This window comes from Oncorhynchus kisutch, linkage group LG30 (assembly GCF_002021735.2).
Source record: "Oncorhynchus kisutch isolate 150728-3 linkage group LG30, Okis_V2, whole genome shotgun sequence".
NCBI lineage: Eukaryota > Metazoa > Chordata > Actinopteri > Salmoniformes > Salmonidae > Oncorhynchus > Oncorhynchus kisutch.
This window is the reverse complement of record NC_034203.2, coordinates 9986453-10011655: the sequence shown is the minus strand read 5'-3', so window position 1 is coordinate 10011655 and position 25203 is coordinate 9986453. Positions and strand designations below refer to the sequence as shown.

Below are 25203 nucleotides of genomic sequence, written 5' to 3'. Positions count from 1 at the left end.
TCTTGATCACATACGGACTAGTTATTTGGGACGCAAGGTGATTTGTAGATGAGTGATTCTGCGCAGTCCAACTGCAACGTAGTCGTTCTCCCAAACATGCACGTTGTTAAGTGAGCCCTACCTTATCTCTGTGTCATTCTGTATGGCTGTGAGCTCCAGGTCTGGAGGCTGGATCTCCGGCTCTACTACATTGTCTCGTCTGTCTAGGTCCAACGACTTCACCGCTATGCTGTTCCTCTTGTTCAGGAAGTCAAACGATGCCAGTGCATCCTGCAAAGGTAGAACTCACTTCTTAGGAGGATGGGGCAGTGGGGTTGTGTTCAGTATGGCAAACTGTAGCAAAACGCTTTGCAATGGAAAATGTTCAGGTTCAGTTACATCCCCCGTTTAGCATTTGTATTGTTATTTTACTGAACACGACTCAGGTTTCCATTGACAGTTCTTTCAAGTTTTAATTCACTTGAACTGGGATGACCATTACCAAATATGACGAGTCACTACTTCCTCTAAATCGGGCATCTCCGTGGTAACCCCATGTCCGTACCTGTACTTCCTCCTTGTCGGGCAGTTTGTTGTCCTGTGCCAGTGGTTCTCTGATGCCCGCGGGTAAAGGGTAGTGCTTGGGTCCCGAGGTGGGCTCTTTGTCAAAGTCCAGCTTGGTCACCAACGGGTCACTAATGTCACTGGAAGGGAAGGTGCCACATCTTAATTACAGAGGAATACAGTGACTTGCAAAATTATTCAGACCCCTTCACATAGTGGGATTCATTTTTTTGTCAACAAATAACACAAAATACTTGAATGTATCTTGGAAGAAATGTTAAATAGTCATTGCATAAGTATTTGGCTCCCTGAGTTAGATCCACATTTAACATTGATTACAGATGCGAGTCTTCTTGGGTAAGTCTATAAAGAGCTTTGCACACCTGGATTGTGCAATATTGCTGCTGAAATATGAATTCCTCCCCCAGTCTCTGGAATAAAACAGACTGAACAAGGTTTTTGCCTGTGCTTAGCGCCATCCCGTTTCTTTTCATCCTGAAAAAGTCCCCAGTATTTGCCAATGTCAAGCATACCCACACCATGATGCAGCCACCACCAATGCTTGAAAATAGCAGTTACTCAGTGATGTGTTGTGTTTGCCCATAAATAAGGCTTTGCATTTAAGCTAAAAAGTGTATTCCTTTGCTGTGTTTTTGTTGCAGTATTATTTTAGCAGCTTATTGTATACAATACATGTTTTGGAATATTTTTATTGTGTATATTTGTATTCTTCTTTTCACTCTCTCATTTAGATCATTATTGTGGAGTCACTACAATGTTGTTGATCCTACATTTTCTTCCGTCACAGCCATTTAACTCTGTATCTGTTTTAAAATCACCAATGGCCTCATGGTAACATCCCTGAGCAGTTTCATTCCTGTCCTGCGGCTCAGTTCAGAAGGACGACTGTATCTTTGATGTTTCTGGGTGGTGTAATACATAATCCACTGCAAAATTATTAACTTGCTTAAAGAGATATTAAATGTCAGATTTGTTATTGTTACCCATCTACCAATCACTGCCCTTCTTTATGAGGCTTCTCGAAAAGCTCCCTGGTCTTTGTGGTTTCATCTTTGCTTGAAATCCAATACTTTTTACATTGCAGTCATTTACCAGACGCTCTTATCCAGAACGACTTACAGTGGTGAGTTAATACATTTTCATACTGGTCCCCCGTGGGAATCGAACCCACAACCCTGGCGTTGCAAACACCATGCTCTGCCAACTGAGCCACACGAGTCAACTGCCATTATTTCACACAGAGTGAGTCCTTGTATCTTATTATGTGATTTGTTTAAGACACCTTTTACTCCTGAGCCAATTTTGGCTTGCCTAAACTAAGGAGCTGAATACTTATGCAACGACTATATTTAAGATATGATTTAAATAAATTCCACTTTGACAAAGTATTTTGTGTAGATTGTAGACAAAAAGAAAAGACAATTAAATGCATTTTAATCCCACTTTTGTAACAAAATGTGAAGAAATCCAAGGGGTCTGAATACTTTTGCAAGGCACTGTATATGTCTGCATTCCACACTGTTTGCATGTGGGATAAAGACTTTAAGAAGGCATGTGACAGTGTGTGTGTGGCCCAGGTTGCCAAGCGCAGTCTGTTGGACCTATGTGCGTGTGTGTGTCTATGTGTGTGATCGTTCACGCCTGTTCTATATATACCTGGTGGGTGTTGGAGAATCCGGAAGACTGCTGGGCCCGATCTCAGGCACCTGTGGGCTGTAGGAGTTAGTGCTGACTGTAGGTATGGCCCTTCTGACCAGGCGGCCCCAGGTGGCTATGTTGATGTTCATCTGAGGAGCACGCAGGAACGTCTTCCCTGAGGAGGGAACGCAGGCTAGGTAAGGGACACACTAACCTCAAGACCCGTCACAAAGCCAGACGGGGAACACTAATCCTCACAACACCCCTACAGGGCATGACCTTATGACCCCGGGTGACCATGGAGATAATCACCTCACCACTATTTGATTACCTATATTTAGTGTAAAATAATTAAACCATCCAAAGTGGACAACAAAAACAACTGTATGATTTCTCAGAGTAGAGTGAAATGGATGTTTGTGTTCCATAAAAACATATAACGTTTCTCTCTGTTTGGGCCAAGGTTATTCTAGTAAACTAAAAGTAGTCATGAAAAAAAATGATTTAGTAATCTAATATCAAATTATTAACAAACCTGTCTGAAAAACTAAAACCACACTGAAACTAATTACCTTCGACTCCAAAACGAACAAAAATAAAAACAATTATGTTATGTTTTTTCCCCCCTCGGCTTTGGCAAAAAATTCTAAAGGGGTTTCACAAGCTAATGAATCTGGCAGGTAAATGCTTCCAGGAGATGGTGATGTTTCACTATCACTAGCTATCAAGGGGGGGAAAAATCTGCTGGGTAGCTAACTTGATTCTTCTTACATGTACTACTAAAGTTAAAAAGCATTGGATTGGTGTAAACCCCCATACCTCATTGGTGTAAACATGGGCGAGAGAAAGCATCCTTCTGCCAAATTGTTTTGCACCAGTCCCTGTGTAAAATCCTTTAAAATCCAAGTCACATTGAGATTGAATTTATCATTTCAACCTCACCTGACCGTGGCTACGTTCAGATGCCAAACATTCTCAAACATTGCAGATTGAAATGCCATGAGTAAAGCTGATGTGATTCCTTGTTCTACATGTCAAAGAGACAGGTTTGTTCTACATAGGCTATTTCTATCAAAACGTTCCAAAACGTTGCGTTCTGCTGAGTGCACTCCTTGTGCATACCCTACGAAAGTGGTGTAATTCACCCCGAAGTAGCCTTGTAGTTTTTGAACTTTTGTAGGATTTTTGAATAGTTTTCAAAAAGCGCAAAAAACGCAGCCATTTTAATCTCTATATTAAATCATTTCTGGGTAAGGACCTTAATTGTTTTAAATTAAAATTGTAAAAATAAGCAATTTCTCAAGAATTGCCCACATTGTCGCACATTATTACAATTGCAGAGTGTGGAAATATATATTTTTTAAACACACAAGAAAATCATGTTTTTGACTGCACTTGGGCCGTTAATAAAAGGCATCTTGGCAGAAGAAAATTCATCCACAAACATGAAAATAATTTGATATACAGTGCATTCAGAGCCGTTGACTTTTTGCACATTTTGTTATGTTACAGCTTTATTCTAAAATTTATTACATAGTCCCCCCCCCACCAATCTACACACAATACCCCATAATGACAAAGCAAAAACTGTTTTTTTGATTTTTTGCAAATGTATAAAAAAAATGAAATACTGCTCTGGAGCAGGTTTTCATCAAGGATCTCTCTGTACTTTGCTCCGTTCATTTTTGCCTCAATCCTGACTAGTCTCAGCTGAAAAATATCTCCACAGCATGATGCTGCCACCACCACGCTACACCGTAGGGATGGTGCCAGGTTTCCTCCAAACGTGACGCTTGGCATTCAGGCCAAAGAGTTCAATCTTGGTTTCATCAGATCAGAGAATCTTGTTTCTCATGGCCTGAGAGTCTTTAGGTGCCTTTTGGCAAACTCCAAGCGGGCTGCCATGTGCCTTTTAATGAGGAGTGGCTTCTGTCTGGCCACTCTACCATAAAGGCCTGATTGGTGGAGTGCTGCAGAGATGGTTGTCCTTCTGGTTCTCCCATCTCCACAGAGGAACTCTGAAGCTCTGTCAGAATGAGCATCGGGTTCTTGGTCACCTCCCTGACCAAGGCCCTTCTCCCCTGATTGCTCAGTTTGGCCTGGGCGGCCAGCTCTAGCAAAAGTCTCGGTGGTTCCAAACATCTTCCATTTAACATTGATGGAGGCCACTGTCTTCCTGTCTTCAATGCTGCAGAATGTTTTTTGGTACCCTTCCCCAGATCGTGCCTCGACAAAATCTTGTCTTGGCACGACAATTCCTTTGACCTCATGGCTTGGTTTTTGTTCTGACATGCTCGGTTAAATGTGGGACCTTATATAGACAGGTGTGTGACTTTCCAAATCATGTCCAATCAATTGAGGAAACATCTCAAGGATGATCAATGGAAACGGGATGCACCTGAGCTCTATTTAAAGTCTCATAGTAAAGGGTCTGAATACTTGTTTGTTTTGTGTATTTTCTACCCCCTTTTCGTGATATCCAATTGGTAATTACACTCTCGTCCCATCGCTGCAACTCCCGTACGGACGCGGGAGAAGCGAAGGTCGAGAGCCATGCGTCCTCCGAAACACAACACTGCCAAGCCACGCTGCTTCCTGACACACCATACAACTGGCGACCAAAGTCGTGTGATGGGAAAAGGACATCCCGGCTGGCCAAACCCTCCCCTAAACAGGACGACGCTGGGCCAATTGTGCGCAGGCTCATGGGTCTCCCGGCCACGGCCGGCTGCGACACATCCTGGGATTGAACCAGGGTCTGTAGTGACACCTCTAGCACTGCGACGCTGCGCCACTCGGGAGGCGAAAGGGTCTGAATACTTATGTATATAAGTGATCTGTTTTTTATTTTTAATACATTTGCTAACATTTCTAAAATCTGTTTTTGCTTTGTCATTATGGGCTATTGTGTGTAGATTGTTGAGGAAATTGTTGAATTTAATAAATGTTAGAAGAAAGCTGTAACGTAATAAAATGTGGAAAGTGGTCTGAATACTTTCCGAAGGCACTGTACATCTTAAAATGGCCGCGTTTTCACAAATTATGATATAATCATCAAGTCCATTCAAATGATTAGTTGACAGGAACCAGAAGTATGAAGACGTCACTTGCACATTGAATTACTGCCCCCTAGTTGGAAGAAGTGACTTCCCAAAAAAACAAAACACTATACAACACAAATTCTTCCTAACCTCCCAGGCATGCCTTCTGTCCCTAACACTAAATAACATAAAAACAAAATATAAATACATTTTTTATACAACTTTAACTAAATAGAAACAAGCAAATCAGGTCTGAAAACTAACTGAAATGAACACAGAATTTTAAAGAAAATCGAATAAACTAATAGAAATAAAAACTAATATAATAAAAACGAATGCATCCTGTTGAATATCAAACAAAATGTAATCTACTTTGGGCCCTATGATATATATATTTTTCTTCAGAAAACAATGATTTACCTTGCTGTTTTGAGAATATCTTTTTTTGTCTCTGCAGTTTGGGCCGCCTCTCAATGACAGGGTTGAAAAATGTGACCTGAACAAAAAGCAATAGTTAGGCCTACCAAGTAAACAGTCTTCATCATAGGAGGGTATCGATAACTGGGTCATGTTCATTAGGGCGAGCAATGGAACACATTTTAAACCGCTAGCACCGAAAACAAAGACGGAACATTTCTTAATTGTACAGGTCCAGAGGTAGTCCCTCCCTGTTTCAGTCTGCTCTGAACACAACCCTGGTGTAGTGTTAACGTGGGCTACCTCTGCAAACAGGGTTCCCTGGGGCTCGAGGTAGAGACACATGCCGTGACGCTGGTTGTCCAGGAAGTCTTCAAGTCGCAGGAACTTGACGGCACAAAGCGAGCGCCAGTCTCTCCAGTACACCGAGATCTCCAGCTCACGAGACTGCAGGTCAAACAACGTGCACAAGGTTAAGCACACGCATATGCAAGCAGGGTTAAAACCCATGTGACATTTTCATGGTGCAAATAGATCTGTGCAGACAAATACCATCAACCTCATTAGAATGTGGCAGCGTGATTGAATTTAAACCTTTCTTCAACAACGTGCATTAGTAGAAGGCGATTAGTTAACTCGTCGGGTGAACTGAGCAATGCATAAATAGTAGTCTCCGTAAAACACATTGTTGTTGAAAATACCCAAATTGAAATTGCGCTGCCAGATGAGGTTTTGCTATATTTTTTTTCACACAGATCTGCACTCTTTTCCATCAAGAAAATTTGCCCATAGTAGTTAGCAAGCACAATAAGTGAAAAAAAACGCACACAACTAGGGTATTTAAAAAAGGCAAAAGTATACCATCATTCACTAATCAAAAGAACAGAAAAAGTACATCTGTCTGTGTGTCATACCCTGTCTAGCTCCAGTGTAAACTTCTGATCCCACGACTGGTTACTGACAGGTCTCCAGCTGGTCTGTCCCACCACTGTGTTGTCCAACTTCAGCACAGCACTGATCTCATCTGGAGAGGAACACAAAGGTGAAATCGACACGTTCCAGTCAAAAATCGACACGTTACAGTATTGTTCATACATACATTGTTCCAAATGACATTACAATTAAATTAACATGGTGTTCTTTCTTTAGGATAAACTACATAGAGTGCTGTGGCTCTGTCTATTTATAGTTTTGCTACAATCCATACTCTTAAGCCGAGGGGATGATGGCAGAGGAAAATCAGTCACTGGACAGGTTTCAGGTTTCTCTAATGTGTTTATTTTGTCATGTATGCATATAGCTGCGTCAGTAATGGGCCCTGGTCAGAAATAGTGCACTATATATGGAATAGGTTGCCATTTCAGAAGCAACAACACTGACTAAAAACATACAACAATTTCAAAAACTACCGAGTTAGTTTATATAAGGAAATCAGTCAATTTAAATACATGTATTAGTCCCTAATCTATGGATTTCACATGACTGGGAATACAGATATGCATCTGTTGGTCAAATATACCATAAAAAAAAAAAAAAGTAGGGGCGTGGATCAGAAAAATAGTCAGTATCTGGTGTGACTATTTGCCTCATGCAGTGTGACATCTCCTTCATATAGAGTTGATCAGGCTGTTGATTGTGCCCTGTGGAATGTTGTCCCACTCCTCTTCAACGGCTCTGGGAAGTTTCTGGATATTGGCGGGAACAGGAACACGCTGTCGTACACGTCGATCCAGAACATCCCAAACATGCTCAACAGGTGACATGTCTGGTGAGTATGCAGGCCATGGAAGAACTGGGACATTTTCAGCTTCCAGGAATTGTGTATGGGGCTCTGCATTATCATGCTGAAACATCAGATATATGGCACGACAATGGGCCTCAGGATCTCGTCACGGTATCTCTTTGCATTGAAATTGCCATCGATAAAGTGCAATTGTGTTCGTTGTCCGTAGCTTATGTCTGCCCATACCATAACACCACCGCCACCATGGGGCACTCTGTTCACAACGTTGACATCAGCCAACCGCTCACCCACTCAACGCCATACCTGCCATCTACCCGGTAGGGTTAAAACCAGGATTCATCCATTCAGAGCACACTTCTCCAGGTGTCAGTGGCCATCAAAGGTGAGCATTTGCCCACTAAAGTTGGTTACGTCGACAAACTGCAGTCAAGTGAACGATAGTAGGAGAGACTGCTGGTGTTAGGAGACTCACAAGAGAGATCTTCACTCTTGGAGAGGTTCCGTGCACTGGCGCCTCGGTTGCGGTTCCCCCGGCTCATGAAGGAGGAGCGGGTCTCGCTGGGGCTCCAGCCAGGCAGTGGCACGGAACCGGCTTTTGAACGACCTGGAACGTTCTCAAGCAGGTCCTGGCAGCCCATGAGCCTGACGTCTAATGTGCCTGGGGAAGACAAGATATTTTGAGAAGATGGGCAAAGCATAGTACTACAGAAATACTGTCCAAGATCTACCAACTTAGAACCATTTTTATGAGTACCACTTCAGCGAGGCAGCGGCACCCATGACGGCGTGCGGGCGACACCCACACTGCTCAAATCATAGGCAAACACACATGTTTTAACCTGATAATGATGTTAGCAGACTGCCTCTGTAGAAATGGTAGACTATTAGACTGACGGGTACCTGGTAATTGGCTGATTTTCAGTAGCTAACTAGAAATACGTTTAAAAATGGACAAACAGGGCTCTGCCTAGGATTTTATAACAAGGTGGTGCTGATGTAGGTCTAAGGCTAGGTAGGGGAAAGGTCCGGAGGGGGTTAGTCAACCCTTAAATTATATCAAACAATTTAGCCGACACAGAAGTCTCGTGTTTGAGCCTAAATTTAATTGAGGTGGTATCAATGACACTCACAATTTTTGGGGTTACATTTCAGGGTAACGATTATTCTAATGAATAGGTGTCTTTATGTGGATAGTCTAGTGAAAATATAAACTGGCTGCTGAAATTGCGTTTGGGGAGAAAATTCTAAATAATTCAATTACCGGATGCAATGTAGTAGTCTAGTTTACAGTAGGCTATTTGGAATATGAAACAACTGAAATAGGCCTATATGAGCTCCATCTCTGACCTCATCCATCAAGTTAGGTCTGACTACTAGGCTGCCATTCATTCAACATGCCTTGTCATCATCACTGACTACTATCACATCGTTAGCAGCCTACTGTTGACATACAACCACATCAAGAGGACAGATTAAGAATAGATTTAAGAATGGATTAATTAACAAAGGCTACTAATCTTTAAACAGTCTAACATAACTTTCTGTGAAGGATGGTAATTAGTGGAACAGCTCTCTCTGCAGCAATACGCACTGAACTACCTCACCATCGCGCCGTTCCCTTGCTCGTCAAGGCGCTCGCGCCTACTACCGTTGCGGCGATCAAAGGATGTGGGGGCAAGAAAGTGCTCTTGCTTAGTTGACTAAACAATGCAGTAGCTAACTACCTTCATTGTAATGAAGGTAGTTAGCTAAAGAGCGAACTATGAAATAAGTGGTTATGTGCGCGACAGTCGCATACAACTTTGGAAAATGTGTTTGGCAAACAGTTTGTTCTCCACTTTCCCTACCCCTTTTTCCTCACACATCAGTGGTATCAACGGACGAAGTAGAGAGCTGCCAACCAGCTCAAGGGAGGAAAATAGTTCCAGAGACAGATGAGGAATGAACTAACTTGACCAGACCCAGCTGCTATTGCATTAATGTCTATGGGAGAGCCACCCCCTTAAGTAAACAGGCACATCTTTTTTTCCCCAACAATAAGAGTGAACTCTGAATTTATCCAACATCTTTGATAGGACAACAACTACAGGGGTTGGTCCGGAGTGGAGAGTTAGACTTTTTGTCAAGTCAAGTCCTCTGATTGGATCAGCACCAACTTCAAAACCACAATGTGCCAACTAGAAGCCTATTTTGTTTTTCGTACCAGCGTGCTTTGACCTCAAATTGTGTGCATGGTACGCAAAATGCGTGCAGGTTGGCAGGTCTGCTGTCTTGATATATTGGTAACGGCATACTTTTTTAAAAGACTGAAATCCAGATGCCAGTATGTAAAACGCTAGAACTTGAACTCCGTGTGAACAACTCTAGTTTTTTGCACAAATCTTCCATTGACATTAATACATGATTAACACTATCGTCAAATGAAGCACGCATGTCCCAAGTTAACATTCAACCCTAAATTCAGAGAGGTATACAGCATGAAAATAGTGACCACTGCTGTGGGATATCAGCCCGTTACCTGTGAGCGCGGCGGGTTTGGCCACGGTACTGTACTGGTTCTGGGTGGAGATGATGCTGGAGCGCGGGCTGAGGGTGGGCGAGGCCATGAGGGACAGCTCCTCCACTATGCTGCTGCTGCGAGGGTGGTTTTTGGGCAGCTCGCTCAGCCTCTCCTCCAGGGAGTACTTGAGCAGGTCCAGTTTCTGACTGGACTCGTTGAAGCGGGCCTGGGCCTGGGGAGAACAGCAAGGTCAAAGGTCAAAACAGGAAAATCTTCAGTAGGCACAAAACGGGTGAAAGCTTTGAAACGGTGCTCCCATACTTGTTTTTACAGAGCATGATCCAGGAAAAACACGTTAACAAACAGAAAAGGTATTTTTAATCCTTGAGTTCATCCCAGCCATTTGAAAGTGTTGGCTCCCATTTTGGGTATAAGTTTGTTGAGCAGTGAGTTGTCTAACAGTTTAGCAATAGCTTCAGAATACCTTTTTTGGTCTAATTGTTCTTGGGGCCAGGGTAGGAGTGTTGACCTAGGATCAGTTGAGCCTTTAAGATCATAATTATATAGACAGGGGGGGGGGGATCCTAGATCAGCACTCTTACTCAAGTATGGCTTTGGTCTGTACCTCTGAGTGTGCCCTCTTCTCTGTGACCTTGCCAGAGCCCAGGAGCTTCATGACATTCTTGGCACCCTCTGCCACGGCTGACTCTATCCTGGCGTGGTGACACAGCTCCTCCACCCGTAGGTCCAACGGGCTGATGATGGGCTTGGCTGGAGAAAGAGGACGTTCAGTCTATCAGCACATTTTCGGCGTTCAATTTCAGCAGAATCGCTCATCTTGATCACATAATGAATAGTTATTTCGGATGGAAGGTCATTTGTAGATCAGCAATTCTGCGTAGTTCGACTACAATGTAGTTGTTCTCAAATACACACTGTGTGTGTGTGTCCATATGCGTCAAAGGGGATTACACAGGACAGGAGAGGCCAAGGACTCCATGAGTCACAGGCAGGTGTGTGTGTGTGTGTGTGTGTGTGTGTGTCTCTCTCACCCATGACGTCGTTGTTGTCAAAGCTCAACTCGCTGGCTTGGCTGCCTTTGAGGATCTGCATCCTGATGAACTCGATCTTTGTTTTGCTGTCCTGGAGCATCTGTTGAGCAGTCGCTAACAATTTCCGGTCCTGTTAGAAAAATTAAAACACACCCTATCACTAATAGGTATACACATCTAGCATACAGGCTAACGGTCCACATCTAGCATACAGGCTAACGGTCCACATCTAGCATACAGGCTAACTGTCCACATCTAGCATACAGGCTAACTGTCCACATCTAGCATACAGGCTAACTGTCCACATCTAGCATACAGGCTAACTGTCCACATCTAGCATACAGGCTAACTGTCCACATCTAGCATACTGGCTAACTGTCCACATCTAGCATATAGGGTAACTAACAGCTTTATGGGAAAACATGAATAAAATAACAACACACTTGACCTAAATTCCACATCTACAAAAGTAGCCCATTTCTCTTCAAATCACGACTTTAATTGGAGCAACATTTTTCACCGTGCGGATGGAAAAAGTTATTCACTACAGATTATAGTAGAATGTCATTGTGTTATCAGTGACCTTCGAAGCATGCACACACTGGTCCGTGGAGTAAACTAGTCAACTCAACCCAGAATTCCTCTGGCGGCGGCGCATGCTATGCCGGTGTAGCGGGCAGGAAAGGCTTCCGTCTGACAGGCATTTCCTGGCTGACATCAGGCACTGCTATTTCCCACAGGATGGTGCCAATCCCTACAAGCGCACTGGCAGGGGACCACTGACCGGGGGTCGCCAACATTCCACACCTTATTATACAGCGGTTAGCTCACACAGGGTCAGCTATGGCTGATTTTAGCACTGGGGTCGCCAAAATTCTAAACTTTAGGGATGGGGAACTTTGATGGGGGTGAGGGCCACAACAAAAACATCTCAAATCATCATGAGGGGCCGCAGTGGCTCGCGGGTCTGCGTACCCTCAACCATACCCACACATGCAGTCAGAGCTGGCCCTAGCCTTTTGAGGGCTCTAATTGAAAGTAAAGTGTTTAAAGTTAATTTCCTGCAATTCTACACATTTTGCCATGGACATAGAGAAAATGTTGCTGTTTTAAAGCAAGTTGGCTGCAATTCTACAAATTTTTCCATGTGGCGGAGAGAGGATTTTGCAATTGTATAACTTCTTTCCTGTAATTCTGACATAGGTTAGATAGCTGGCTAGACTAACTTAGCAATCAAAAATGTTTTAGCTGACATGGGCATAACCAGAGAAACTGCTGATGCATTGTGTATTGTACTATTCTAAATCTCTCAACTGTAAGTTGAGACTCGGACTGAGTACTTTTTTTTTTATACAATGTTTTGGGGGGAAATTGATCGGCGGGCCTACAAAAGGGGGTGGCCCGCGGGCCCAGTGGCATCATTAGACCTGGGCTTCCAGGTCTAATATGAGTTTCCATAACCACACACCACTTGCGCTTTGCAGTATAAAAATATATACTTACATTTTAATGATAAAAAATAAATAAAATCTATATACTAGGCAGTAGGCACTGCAAGAAGCCCCTGGAGTGATGTAGTGCCTGTTGTGACTGGTGGAGATATCCCAACGCAGTGGACCGCTCACGTCCCTTGACCCCTTTTCCCACCCCTACAGCACCGGTTAGTTGTCACTGTCATCACTCAGCAAAACGCTTGTCACTCAGTCAGAGTCTGGATATTCTGAACTACTCCCGAAACAGTGGGGGAAAAAAGAAGGTTTGGGCAGCAGTGAATGAGGTAGAGAGGGCAGAACAACCAGAAAGTCAAAGTAGAGCAGCAGAGTTAGCCACGGGTTTGTGCAGGGTTGGTGGTAACTAACTAGGTAGTCTACCTCAGCAGGGTTGGCTACATAAATAAATATATGTGAGAGAGAGAGAGTATACAAAGCGTTATGTTTGGGGCAGACACAACACGTCACCACTCTTTATATTTTTAAGAATGTTGGTGGCTGCATCATGTTATGTTTTTATTTTTAGGTTAAAAAGAAACCATATAGAGCTAAGCACGGGCAGTCTGCATTCCAACAGACACTGGGAAACGAATTCACCTTTCAGCAAGAGAATAACCTAAAACACATTCCTGGGTGGCCTAGTTACAGTTTTGACTTAAATTGGCTTGAAAATCTATGGCAAGATTTGAAAAAGAATGTCTAGCAATGATCAACAATCAACTAGACAGAAATGGACAATTTGAGGATAATTGGGCAAATATTGTACAATCCAGGTGTGCAAAGTTCTGAGAGTCTTACCCAGGAAGACTCGCAGCTGTAGTCACTGCCAAAGGTGATTCTAACATATATTGACTCAGGGGGGTTGAATACTTATCTAAATAAAGATAGTGTTATATTTTCCATTAATACAAAAAAATATATAATTTCTTCCACTTTGACAGAGTATTTGGTGTACATTGTTGACAAAAAAAAAAGACAATTAAATCCCACTTTGTAACATAACAAAATGTGGAAAAAGTCGAGGGGTGTGAATACATTCTAAAGGCACTGTATCTGGCATTACACTCTGAACTCTGATATTCTATTTGTAGGATGCATTCTGTGCTCAGTCATTCATTTCAAGAGAGGAAGTAGTGATTACACAGGGAAACAATCTGTTCGCGCCTCTCTTTTATAGCTCAATGGGGGATACACTCTTCGTCAGACCTCCACACCCAAAAGTTTTTTGTTTACAGACCTACACAATGGCCTATTTTGGGATCAAAATAGCTAACATTGCTGAAAAGTGACGAGTTTGCATTCCTGCATATTTAGAATGGTGGCAACAGAGCTCAATTTTTTTGAATAATGGCTTTTGTGGTCTCTTAAGCTTTGGAAAAACCCTACCTGATTATTTACAAGAATGGTCAAGTGAACAAGAGACTGCAGGGAGGGACTACCTGCACTTGACCAATAAGACACTCATTTTAAAAAATTAAGAAAGTTGAGAGCCCTAATGAACATGTCTCCTGAGTTCACTACTGAAAATGGCTTTGTGAAAGTCAAAAGGTTAGAGGGCGTACCTTAGAGGAGCCATTGGAGTACATCTGGATCATGTTCTCCGCCCCCTGCTTGACCTTTAGCTCAATGTCGTTCTGCTTCTTCAGGGCGGCCAGGCGGCTGCTGCTGGTGCACATCCTTATCTCGCTGGCTGGGGTGTCCGGGGTCAAAGGGCACTCTAAAAACAAGGTAGAAAATCAGAAGGGAAGATTTGAAGCTGGGCTATTAAAACTTTAAAAAGTGATTCTCTGATACTTTTGTATACATTTAGCAAGGGATGCACGACATATCGGTGAACATATCGGAATCAGACGATATTAGCTAAAATTGGCCCGATGTCTCGTTTAATGCCGATGTGAAAAACCAATGTCAAAGTGCATACCTACAGTGGGGACAACACGTTTTGATACACTGCCAATTTTGCAGGTTTTCCTACTTACAAAGCATGTAGAGGTCTGACATTTTTTATCATAGGTACACTTCAAATGTGAGAATCTAAAACAAAAATCCAGAAAATCACATTGTATGATTTTTAAGTAATTCATTTGCATTTGATTGCATGACATAAGTATTTGATACATCAGAAAAGCAGAACTTAATATTTGGTACAGAAACCTGTGTTTGCAATTACAGAGATCATATGTTTCCTGTAGTTCTTGACCAGGTCTGCACACACTGCAGCAGGGATTTTGGCCCACTCCTCCATACAGACCTTCTCCAGATCCTTCAGGTTTCGGGGCTGTCACTGGGCAATACAGACTTTCAGCTCCCTCCAAAGATTTTCTATTGGGTTCAGGTCTGAAGACTGTCTAGGCCACTCCAGGACCTTGAGATGCTTCTTACGGAGCCACTCCTTAGTTACCCTGGCTGTGTGTTTCGGGTTGATGTCATGCTGGAAGACCCAGCCATGACCCATCTTCAATACTCTTACTGAGGGAAGGAGGTTGTTGGCCAAGATCTCGCGATACATGGCCCCATCCATCCTCCCCTCAATACGGTGCAGTCATCCTGTCCCCTTTGCAGAAAAGCATCCCCAAAGAATGATGTTTCCACCTCCATGCTTCACGGTTGGGATGGTGTTCTTGGGGTTGTACTCATCCTTCTTCTTCCTCCAAACACAGCGAGTGGAGTTTAGACCAAAAATCTCTACTTTTGTCTCATCAGACCACATGATCTTCTCCCATTCCTCCTCTGGATCATCCAGATGGTCATTGGCAAACTTCAGACGGGCCTGGACATGCGCTGGCTTGAGCAGGGGGACCTTGCGTGCGCTGCAGGATAAGGTAATCCATGACGGCATGGTGTGTTACTAATGGTTTTCTTTGAAACTGTGGTCCCAGCTCTCTTCAGGTTATTGACAAGGTCCTGCCGTGTAGTTCTGGGCTGGTCCCTCACGATCAGTGATGCCCCACGAGGTGAGATCTTGCATGGAGCCCCAGACCGAGGGTGATTGACCGTCATCTTGAACCTATTCCATTGTCTAATAATTGCGCCAACAGTTGTTGCCTTCTCACCAAGCTGCTTGCCCATTGTCCTGTAGCCCATCCCAGCCTTGTGCAGGTCTACAATTTTATCCCTGATGTCCTTACATAGCTCTCTGGTCTTGGCCATTGTGGAGAGGTTGGAGTCTGTTTGATTGAGTGTGTGGACAGGTGTCTTTTATACAGGTAACGAGTTCAAACAGGTGCAGTTAATACAGGTAATGAGTGGAAAACAGGAGGGCTTCTTAAAGAAAAACTAACAGGTCTGTGAGAGCAGGAATTCTTACTGGTTGGTAGGTGATCAAATACTTATGTGCAAATTAATTACTTAAAAATCATACAATGTGATTTTCTGGATTTTTGTTTTAGATTTCGTCTCTCACAGATGAAGTGTACCTATGATAACAATTACAGACCTCTACATGCTTTGTAAGTAGGAAAACCTGCAAAATCATCAGTGTATCAAATACTTGTTCTCCCCACTGTACAGTGGGGCAAAAAGTTCTCCCACTTAAAACGATGAGAGAGGCCTGTAATTTTCATCATAGGTATATGACAGACAAAATAAGAAAAAAAATCCAGAAAATCACATTGTAGGATTTTTAATGAATTTATTTGCAAATTATGGTGGAAAATAAGTATTTAGTCAATAACAAAAGTTTATCTCAATACTTTGTTATATACCCTTTGTTGGCAATGACAGAGGTCAAACGTTTTCTGTACAAGGTTTTCTTCACAAGGTTTTCACACACTGTTCCTGGTATTTTGGCCCATTCCTCCATGCAGATCTCCTCTAGAGCAGTGATGTTTTGGGGCTGTTGCTGGGCAACACAGACTTTCAACTCCCTCCAAAGATTTTCTATGGGGTTGAGATCTGGAGACTGGCTAGGCCACTCCAGGACCTTGAAATGCTTCTTACGAAGCCACTCCTTCGTTGCCCGGGCGGTGTGTTTGGGATCATTGTCATGCTGAAAGACCCACCAATTGGACATGTACTGGCTTAAGCAGGGGGACACATCTGGCACTGCAGGATTTGAGTCCCTGGCGGCGTAGTGTGTTACTGATGACAGGCTTTGTTACTTTGGTCCCAGCTCTATGCAGGTCATTCACTTGGTCCCCCCGTGTGGTTCTGGGATTTTTGCTCACTGTTCTTGTGATCATTTTGACCCCACTGGGTGAGATCTTGCGTGGAGCCCCAGATCGAGGGAGATTATCAGTGGTCTTGTATGTCTTCCATTTCCTAATAATTGCCCCCACAGTTGATTTCTTCAAACCAAGCTGCTTACCTATTGCAGATTCAGTCTTCCCAGCCTGGTGCAGGTCTACAATTTTGTTTCTGGTGTCCTTTGACAGCCCTTTCATCTTGGCCATAGTGGAGTTTGGAGTGTGACTGTTTGAGGTTGTGGACAGGTGTCTTTTATACTGATAACAAGTTCAAACAGGTGCCATTAATACAGGTAACGAGTGGAGGACAGAGGAGCCTCTTAAAGAAGAAGTTACAGGTCTGTGAGAGCCAGAAATCTTGCTTGTTTGTAGGTGACCAAATACTTATTTTCCACCATAATTTGCAAATAAATGTATAAAAAAATCCTACAATGTGATTTTCAGGATATTTTTTTTCTCATTTTGTCTGTCATGGTTGAAGTGTACCTATGATGAAAATTACAGGCCTCACTCATCTTTTTAAGTGGGAGAACTTGCACAATTGGTGGCTGACTAAATACTTTTTTGCCCCACTGTATATAACGTACATGAAGTAATGATGCCACGTAAAATTCTGCGCTACACGTGCAACACAGCATTCCTAACCTAGCCCACAATGTCTGCTGTGTGGATTGAGCAGTCAACAAGTTGAGCAGTCATTTGAAAGAGTAAAAAAACTTTCAGATAATGGAATTCATTGCCCTTGACAATCAACTGTTCTCTGTCGTGAGTGATGTTGGCATTCGCGACTGGTCGAGCACCGGTACACACTAACGTTACCAAGTGCGCTATCGTTCAGATGTTGCCCTACCAGAGTTACACAGTAATAGCGTCACTGCTATTAGCGTCACCGAACGCCGTTTGGGTCTTTGCGTGTCAAAAAAGATACATGTCATATAACACTATTTGACATGTTAAATAAGCTTTTAATTTTACATGTCAAATAACACAGTTCTATTAGAATGTTGTGTGTTCTGAATTTGCACTTGCAAGCGACGTGCCACCACTACTATCAGTAGCACTGTCAAAGCTGTAGAAAAAAGTCTGCAAACAAGCAAACACCGGCCACGAACGATGTGTTTACAATACCACGTTGGTAATAAAGCATTATTTGTTTGACAGCAACTCCTGGGGTAGCTAGCTAGCTAGCTTTAGCTTGGTACCTAGCTAGCACCAATACAACCAGCCTGAAAACAATAACCAGTAGAAACTGCAGTAATTTTCACTATTCTTAGCAATGATTTAGGAATCCTTGTGAGTAAGTATTAGCTAGGTAGCCACTTGTTGTTCGCCTATTGAAATTTGAGCTTCAGTTCATGAAAATAAATAGCTAGTCAACTACTTAACCCTGTTGCCCAAAGCTAAAGTTATAAGTAGCCAGCTAACTTCATCTGACTAGTGAGGCTCGACCGCACCGGGTTATGTGTTGTGAAGTTAGCCACAATAAGGATTAGGCACAATAGTGGAATTTGATAAAAGTACCTCTTTGAAAGTGATGCAGAAGGTTACAATTGTTGGAATCATACCATATTTAGACTAGATAATGTTAAACAAGGTTGGAATGTGAAGAAATTAAATGGGGCATCAGTCTACTCGGTGACACCCACAGAACACAGCTGAAGAGTTTACGCAAATATTAGCGTTGTAGCTCTTATCGCAGGACTGTGACTCTGTAAAATCACCTCCCCAGTTAGCCAATTGTTGGTATTGACATTCATATTGCACTGTACAGCTTTATCTAAGGATTGGGGATCAATGAAATGGGATAACAGTCTACTCAATACCCAATATATTTTTCCGTACTCCGTACTCCTCAGAGTTATCAGACTCCAAGACATCCACGCAGTATTGTTTTCCCTCGGGAATAGTGTTCAATACACATAGGTTGACAATAAATGTGGCTCAATTCCCAGTTGTTTCAGAGTCCCACAATAAGAGCTATGATGCAAATGTTCTCTGGGTGTCACGGAGTAGACTGATACCCCATGTCATTGATACACAATCCATAGGTAAGGCTGTACAGTGAAATAAGTATGCCCCCAATGCAATTCTAAAGTATAATACATCCAGTGTGAATTCAACAGATTTGTCAAATTATTATATTTTGTCGATTTTATATAACAACATTCCAACCTCATTTAGTATGATCTATTCAATTATGGCATAATTCTACTATTTGTATTAATTTGCATCACTGCCAATTACATACTTTTATTTTGAAGGCTAACCGCAAAGTCCACTTATGTGGCTAATCCTTATTGTGGCTAGCTTCATATAGATGGTCCGACCACCATTAATAAAATAAGAACTGTCTAATAAATTAGGGTTATTTTAGATGATGACACCGAGCTATATAGTTAGCTAGCTAACGATAGCTACTGAAATGGACTATGTCGTTTTGCTATGTTTTTGGGGAAGAACATTGATTGCATCCATGAGCTATCTAGCTTTTTTTTATGACCAGCACTGTAGGTGCGCGAGACAACTTACCAGCATCATAGCATACATATCGATGAATTGTTGTGACATATGAAATACAAGTGATAGTGTAATCAATGTGTAATAACTATGTAAAAAATGTATTAACGCATTAATGTATTATGTAATGTGCAGTCATATTCAGGTCCTGATTGGTCAAGAAGCTTATTTGACATGTCAAATAGTGGCAAAGACCCAAACGGGGTTTCATAGAAACCATGGTTGAGAATGAAACAACTGAACAAATGAACAACAAAACAGCACAGCAAATAACTGAAAGAAATAGGTTTTGATTATGTTTTACTGGTAATGGGGATATAATTAAATGCCAACAAAATACGTTTTTGGTCAGAGTGGTGTATGTGTGTGTAACCTTTATTTAACTAGGCAAGTTTGTTAAGAACAAATTCTAATTTACAATGATGGCCTACCCCGGCCAAACCCGGATGACGCTGGGCCAATTGTGCAGTGCCCTATGGGACTCCCAATCACGGCCGGATGTGATGCAGCCTGGATTCGAACCAGGGATGGCAGTGACGCCTCTTGCACTGAGATGCAGTTCCTTAGACCGCTGCGTCTGTGTTAACTATTTAACTGTACTAGAATGCTTAAATGGCTACTAAAAGTTTTTGACAAGGAAAATATTGGATATTGGTAGCAGCCAAAAATGTCATATCGGTGATCACTACTTTTAGCCAGTAATTCTGAAAGTAGTGGTCACGAGACCACGAAAATGGCGTGACTTGACTTTAACATTAATCTGAAGTCTGTTATTTTTCTAATTAACTAGTTGTTGACTTAGTTGTTACCCTATTAAATGAATCATGTAACAATTAACTCATTAGGATCTGGGGCACCACAAGAGCGGTTCTTTAAAGAGTTACCATCTCCCGAATTACACTCTAAAAAAAAGGTCTTTACCTATCACATCTATAAACTGTCAACTTATTAATCACAACCTCATATCATATCATCATTCAGAACAGTCGTAACCTTGCATCTGCAAAAACCTGAGCCTTACTTATGATTACTACACAAATACTACACAAATTAGTTGAATTATTTATTTACTAGCTAATTAAAATGGGTACACAGGATAAACATACACGCTGCACCGGTTATTGACTGGAGACGTAATATGCTGAAAACAGGTCCCTAGCGGAATGACAACAGCATGGATGCTTGTTAAAGTAGAGATGGAGAGGGAGAGAGAGGGACACGAGACACTTAACATTGCCACATTCAGAAACTACTTTCACCTACAATAACCATATACTTTGCACACGAACCACCGCCCGCTTTGAGCAAGATATCATGAATGTATTTATGTGAAATGCTTTTGTTCGCCAGGGATCTCTCGGTGACCGACGCAGCCTTGGAAAGGGGGCTGGGCCTTTTGAGGCACGCTTGTAAGGATCTGATTGTCTGAAATAGTTCTAACAACTCTTCTACTGTTGTCCTTCTTCGTAGTTGTCCGGTATACGGTGACTTGTCTTGTAATCCTGAACAGAGTTGATTTTCCTTCCATTCGCTCTTGAAGATGCTTCTTTGAAGATAGGGAACCATCGATACGGCTGTCTAGCCTAATGGGTTGATGAGAGTAGCGTAATACGATGGTTTGAGCAGAGTAACAGGATGGTCCTACTTAAATTCGATTTAGAAGATAGCTAATCAGCCATTCCAGTGAGGTGAGTTTGTCTCCACCTCGTGTTGAGAAGTTCAAACCATTCTAAACGCGCAGCTGCAGCTTCACGCTTTTCTGGTGCAATGTGTTTTTTTCTTAACCCATCATTTATACAGTTTGCTCTGCTGTGTGTGAATCTTGCTAGCTGTCACTAAAATGGTGAGGGGGTGAAGCTCATTGAAAATTGCACTGCACAGTTTCCAGGAAAAACAGTCGCTTTCAAGCTAGGGATTTCAATTTGTGTAAAAACAGAAGGCCTGTCGGTATGAAAACTATTGGAGATGAATTCTTGTTTTTACACTTTCAGGTGATGGGCCTAATTGGTTTTACTTTTGCCCCAGCTAACAAACAGGACTCCAATAATCAACTAAAAATGAAATCAATTAGTTTAATCAGCTGCGTTTTCTAAGGATGGGGGAAAAAAGTGACACCACTTCGGCCCCCAACGACTGGAGTTGCCCACCCCTAATATGAGGAAGTGACAAAATGCCTTAAAGCATTGGGATTTGTTTCGAACTGTACAGAAGTTAGGGGAACCCGCCGTGGCAGTCTCCGGAGTAAAACAAGCATGAACTTGCTGAAAACTACATGTGACGGTACTGTAAATGCAAATACGACATGCCTGTTTATGATATGACTGAGAGGCCCTTTTTGCTCAATGCCCCAGATGTCGCTCATGGTGTTTCGCCACAGTTGTGAGAGCAGTTAAAGTCGGGGTCTTGTTCATCAGGCACAAAACAGAAGAAAATTGCTACGGAAAATGAAGCGTTTTCGTGCTGGACGACTTCAGGTAGTCCCTCCGTGTTTTTTGTCAGTGTTTTGCTATGGTGAACCCAAATTAACACCACCCAGGAGCTCCATACTCTCCTTCTGCCCAAGGAGCTGTTGGGTCTCCAGCTGTGTGTGCAACACACTCACTCACAAAAACAAAAGTGTATAATTTCAGTCAAGCTGCGGTGCTGAGGCATGAGCTCACTGATTTTTCGTGCCTGGGCTCGAATGGCTGCTGAGCGGAACACCTCCTCTATACCCCGAAGAGAGCCGAGGGAACACTCGCTTCATCACACACGTGGGAAAAAACCTGCCTGACTGGCTTTTCCTGGCTATTACTGTTGGCTCGTGACAGTTTGAGGGCTAAATTTCATATTTCTGGTAAAATTAAAAATGAGCAATAACAGGTCCAAACAAAAGCTTAGAAAGTGGAATTGACTTGACCCCATAGCATCACATCCCCCCTTCAACGCTACATTGAAATGGCACCACAGCTGACAAGCTCTAGGCCTATACCCAATCAACAGCACTAACCAGTTAGCATTCAATTATCACACAACACCTTAATGAGAAGTGCATCCTGTTAAACATTGGGGTCTCTGCAGAATCTTAAAAACACCTCAGGTGTCACAGATTCATTCAAACACAGCCTAATGATTCATTAAATCATCCATTAAGCTGGCAGTGAATCTCTGTGGTTGCTTTAAATAGGGGAGATGAAAGAAGAGTACGTCAGGTTGCTCTAGGCAACACCAGTCATAAAGTCTGATGCTAATGAGAATGATTATGGGTCCGCAAGGTTCCTCAGACAATATGACTGAACTGTGTTCAACATCAGATAGACGGAATGTCAGCAGATGCAAATATAGATGGTGGATACTCAGCCATGTTGTGTGTGTGTGTGTGTGTGTGTTTGTGTGTGTATAGAATGTATTGCAGTCACCATTGCAGTCCCAACTGACATTTGATCATCAGTGTGTGTATTGCAGTCACTAAAGCAGTCCAGACTGACATTTGATAATCTGTGTGTGCGCGCATCTCGTGTGCATCTGAGTGTGTATCCACGCGTGCGCCTGTGAACCAGGGCTTCCCTCCAGAGGAGAGGGGTTTGGTCGAGGGTCAGGACCAGTCAGCGGCCTCCTCCTCTCCACAGCCCACGCTGGGCTGGCCGACAAGTGCTGAGTCACTGAATAGCAAGCAGGGTGATGTCACTCCTGGAGCGCTGACAGGGGAACACTCCCCAAGACAAATGCCTGATCCCAGGTCAGCCACAGATAGGGGAGCCCTCGACATACACTATATATACACAAAAGTATGTGGACACCCCTTCAAATTAGTGGATTCGGCTATTTCAGCCACACCTGTTGCTGACAGGTGTATAAAATTGAGCACACAGCCATGCAGTCTCCATAGACAAAGATTGTCAGTAGAATGGCCTTACTGAAGAGCTCAGTGACTTTCAACGTGGCACCGTCATTGGTGCCTTTCCAACAAATCAGTTCGTCAAATTTCTGCCCTGCTAGAGTTGCCACGGTCAACTGTAAGTGCTGGTATTGTGAAGTGGGAACGTTAAGGAGCAACAATGGCTCAACCACGAAGTGGTAGGCCACACAAGCTCACAGAATGGGACCGCAGAGTGCTGAAACGCGTATTGCGTAAAAATGATCTGTCCTCGGTTACAACACTCACTATCGAGTTCCAAACTGCCTCTGGAAGCAAAGTCAGCACAAGAACTGTTCGTCGGGAGCTTCATGAAATGCGTTTCCATGGCCGAGCAGCCGCACACAAGCCTAAGATCACCATGTGCAATGCCAAGCGTCGGCTGGAGTGGTGTAAAGCTCGCCTCCATTGGACTCTGGAGCAGTGGAAACACGTTCTCTTGAGTGATGAATCACGCTTCACTATCTGGCAGTCTGATGGACAAATCTGGCTTTGGCGGATGGCAGGGGAGCACTACCTGCCCCAATGCATAGTGCAAATGTAAAGTTTGGTGGAGGAGGAATAATGTTTTTCATGGTTCGGGGTAGGCCCCTTAGTTCTAGTGAAGGGAAACCTTAACGCTACAGCATAAAATAACATTCTAGACGATTCTGTGCTTCCAACTTTGTAGAAGGTCCTTTCCTGTTTCAACATGACAATGCCCCCGTGCACAAAGCGAGGTCCATACAGAAATGGTTTGTCGAGATCGGTGTGGAAGAACTTGACTGGTCTGCACAGAGCCCTGACCTCAACCCCATCGAACACCGTAGGGATGAATTGGAACGCCAACTGCGAGCCAGGCCTAATCGCCCAATATCAGTGCGTGGCCTCAATAATGCCCTTGTGGCTGAATGGAAGCAGGTCCCTGCAGCAATGTACCAACATCTAGCGGAAAGCATTCCCAGAAGAGTGGAGGCTGTTATAGAAGGGGGGACCAACTCCATATTAATGACCATGATTTTGAATGGAGATGTAACAACGAGCAGGTGTCCACATACTTTGGTTTTATAATTCTGCTGGTTATGTTGGGAGTGAAGGGGGAGCTGATCTGACATCAGTTATCAAGAGCAGACGTTAACCAGAACTTGGCTGCTGAGGAGATGACCTGAGGTCAGTTCCTAGTTCCAAGACGCCTTGTGACATTCCACTGGCCATGAGTCAGCTAACAAAAGCCCTTTCTCATCAGATAAGGGTTCAATGAGTCAGGCTAAATTTGTTCCCACTTAAGACTAATATTACATAGAGAACCCCCCCCCCCATTTTGAATGTCTAGTAGAATATGCAATAGCAGCAGAGAAACCCATTCCTTCTCTCCTTACCCATTATCAATTTGAGAAACTATTCCCTGCCCATCCACTGTAACAACACAATAATGCATTTCCCCAGTTCCAGTAACACGGTAAAAAACACACATTGTCGCGCACAAATTCACAGCAGCAGGTTCCAACAGCCTCGAAAGTAACTAATGGAGGCAATAACACAATAAGGAATTTGGGATGTATCAGTGTCAGCTCCTAGAAGATGACTCACCACAATAGAGTGCATTCATTGTGTGTAGGTCCTTTTTGTGCATTCTGTGCATTTGTCTTGCAGTGTGTGGACTTGTGTTGGTGCGGTCAAATGAGTATATCACGTATTGAGTGTCCTTGTACCAAGAAATACCACAACTGAAGTAGGGCTGGGCGATACTGCCAAAATATCATATCACTATATTTTTTTGATTTGACGTTATGCTGGTGTTATGTTTTGCTAAATTTGCTTTAGAAGTAGTGCATGAGCCTAGGGTGGTAACACATTCAGTACATTCTAAGTGTTTTCGAACGGGGCATTCTGATTGTTTTATACTTTTCAATCAAACTTCAAATTGAGGCCTTATTTTTAACCAAATATTGCAATTGCAATTTGACTTGCGATTTAGAGCAAAACAATTGGGTGAACTTTAAGGATCATGGAAATATAATGATTATTATAATTCTATAGTTAGAATATAATAATGGTCACTTTGAATACAGTGTTGTTTGACATGACAACAAATGAAAAAGCCAGGGAGGTGTTATTAAGAACCAAAGTGTTGGTCACCGTTTCCTAGGGGACCTTTTAACCTTTGGCTACATTCAATGTT

General features: G+C 42.9%; 1 protein-coding gene across 2 annotated transcripts in view; it reads right to left on the bottom strand.

The window, feature by feature from the left end:
* LOC109874675 (serine/threonine-protein kinase N2) overlaps positions 1-25203 on the bottom strand; it is a 45716-nt gene that overhangs the window by 6525 nt on the left and 13988 nt on the right. For both annotated transcript variants that reach the window (XM_020466702.2, XM_020466701.2), the window contains exons 3-13: positions 14009-14163; positions 10957-11086; positions 10530-10675; positions 9923-10136; positions 7877-8062; positions 6575-6684; positions 5964-6107; positions 5664-5739; positions 2221-2377; positions 545-683; positions 122-270 (exon numbers count right to left, since the gene is read on the bottom strand). In XM_020466702.2, the coding sequence (XP_020322291.1) occupies positions 122-270; positions 545-683; positions 2221-2377; positions 5664-5739; positions 5964-6107; positions 6575-6684; positions 7877-8062; positions 9923-10136; positions 10530-10675; positions 10957-11086; positions 14009-14163 (1606 nt within the window). The remainder of the gene's footprint in view (positions 1-121; positions 271-544; positions 684-2220; positions 2378-5663; positions 5740-5963; positions 6108-6574; positions 6685-7876; positions 8063-9922; positions 10137-10529; positions 10676-10956; positions 11087-14008; positions 14164-25203) is intronic.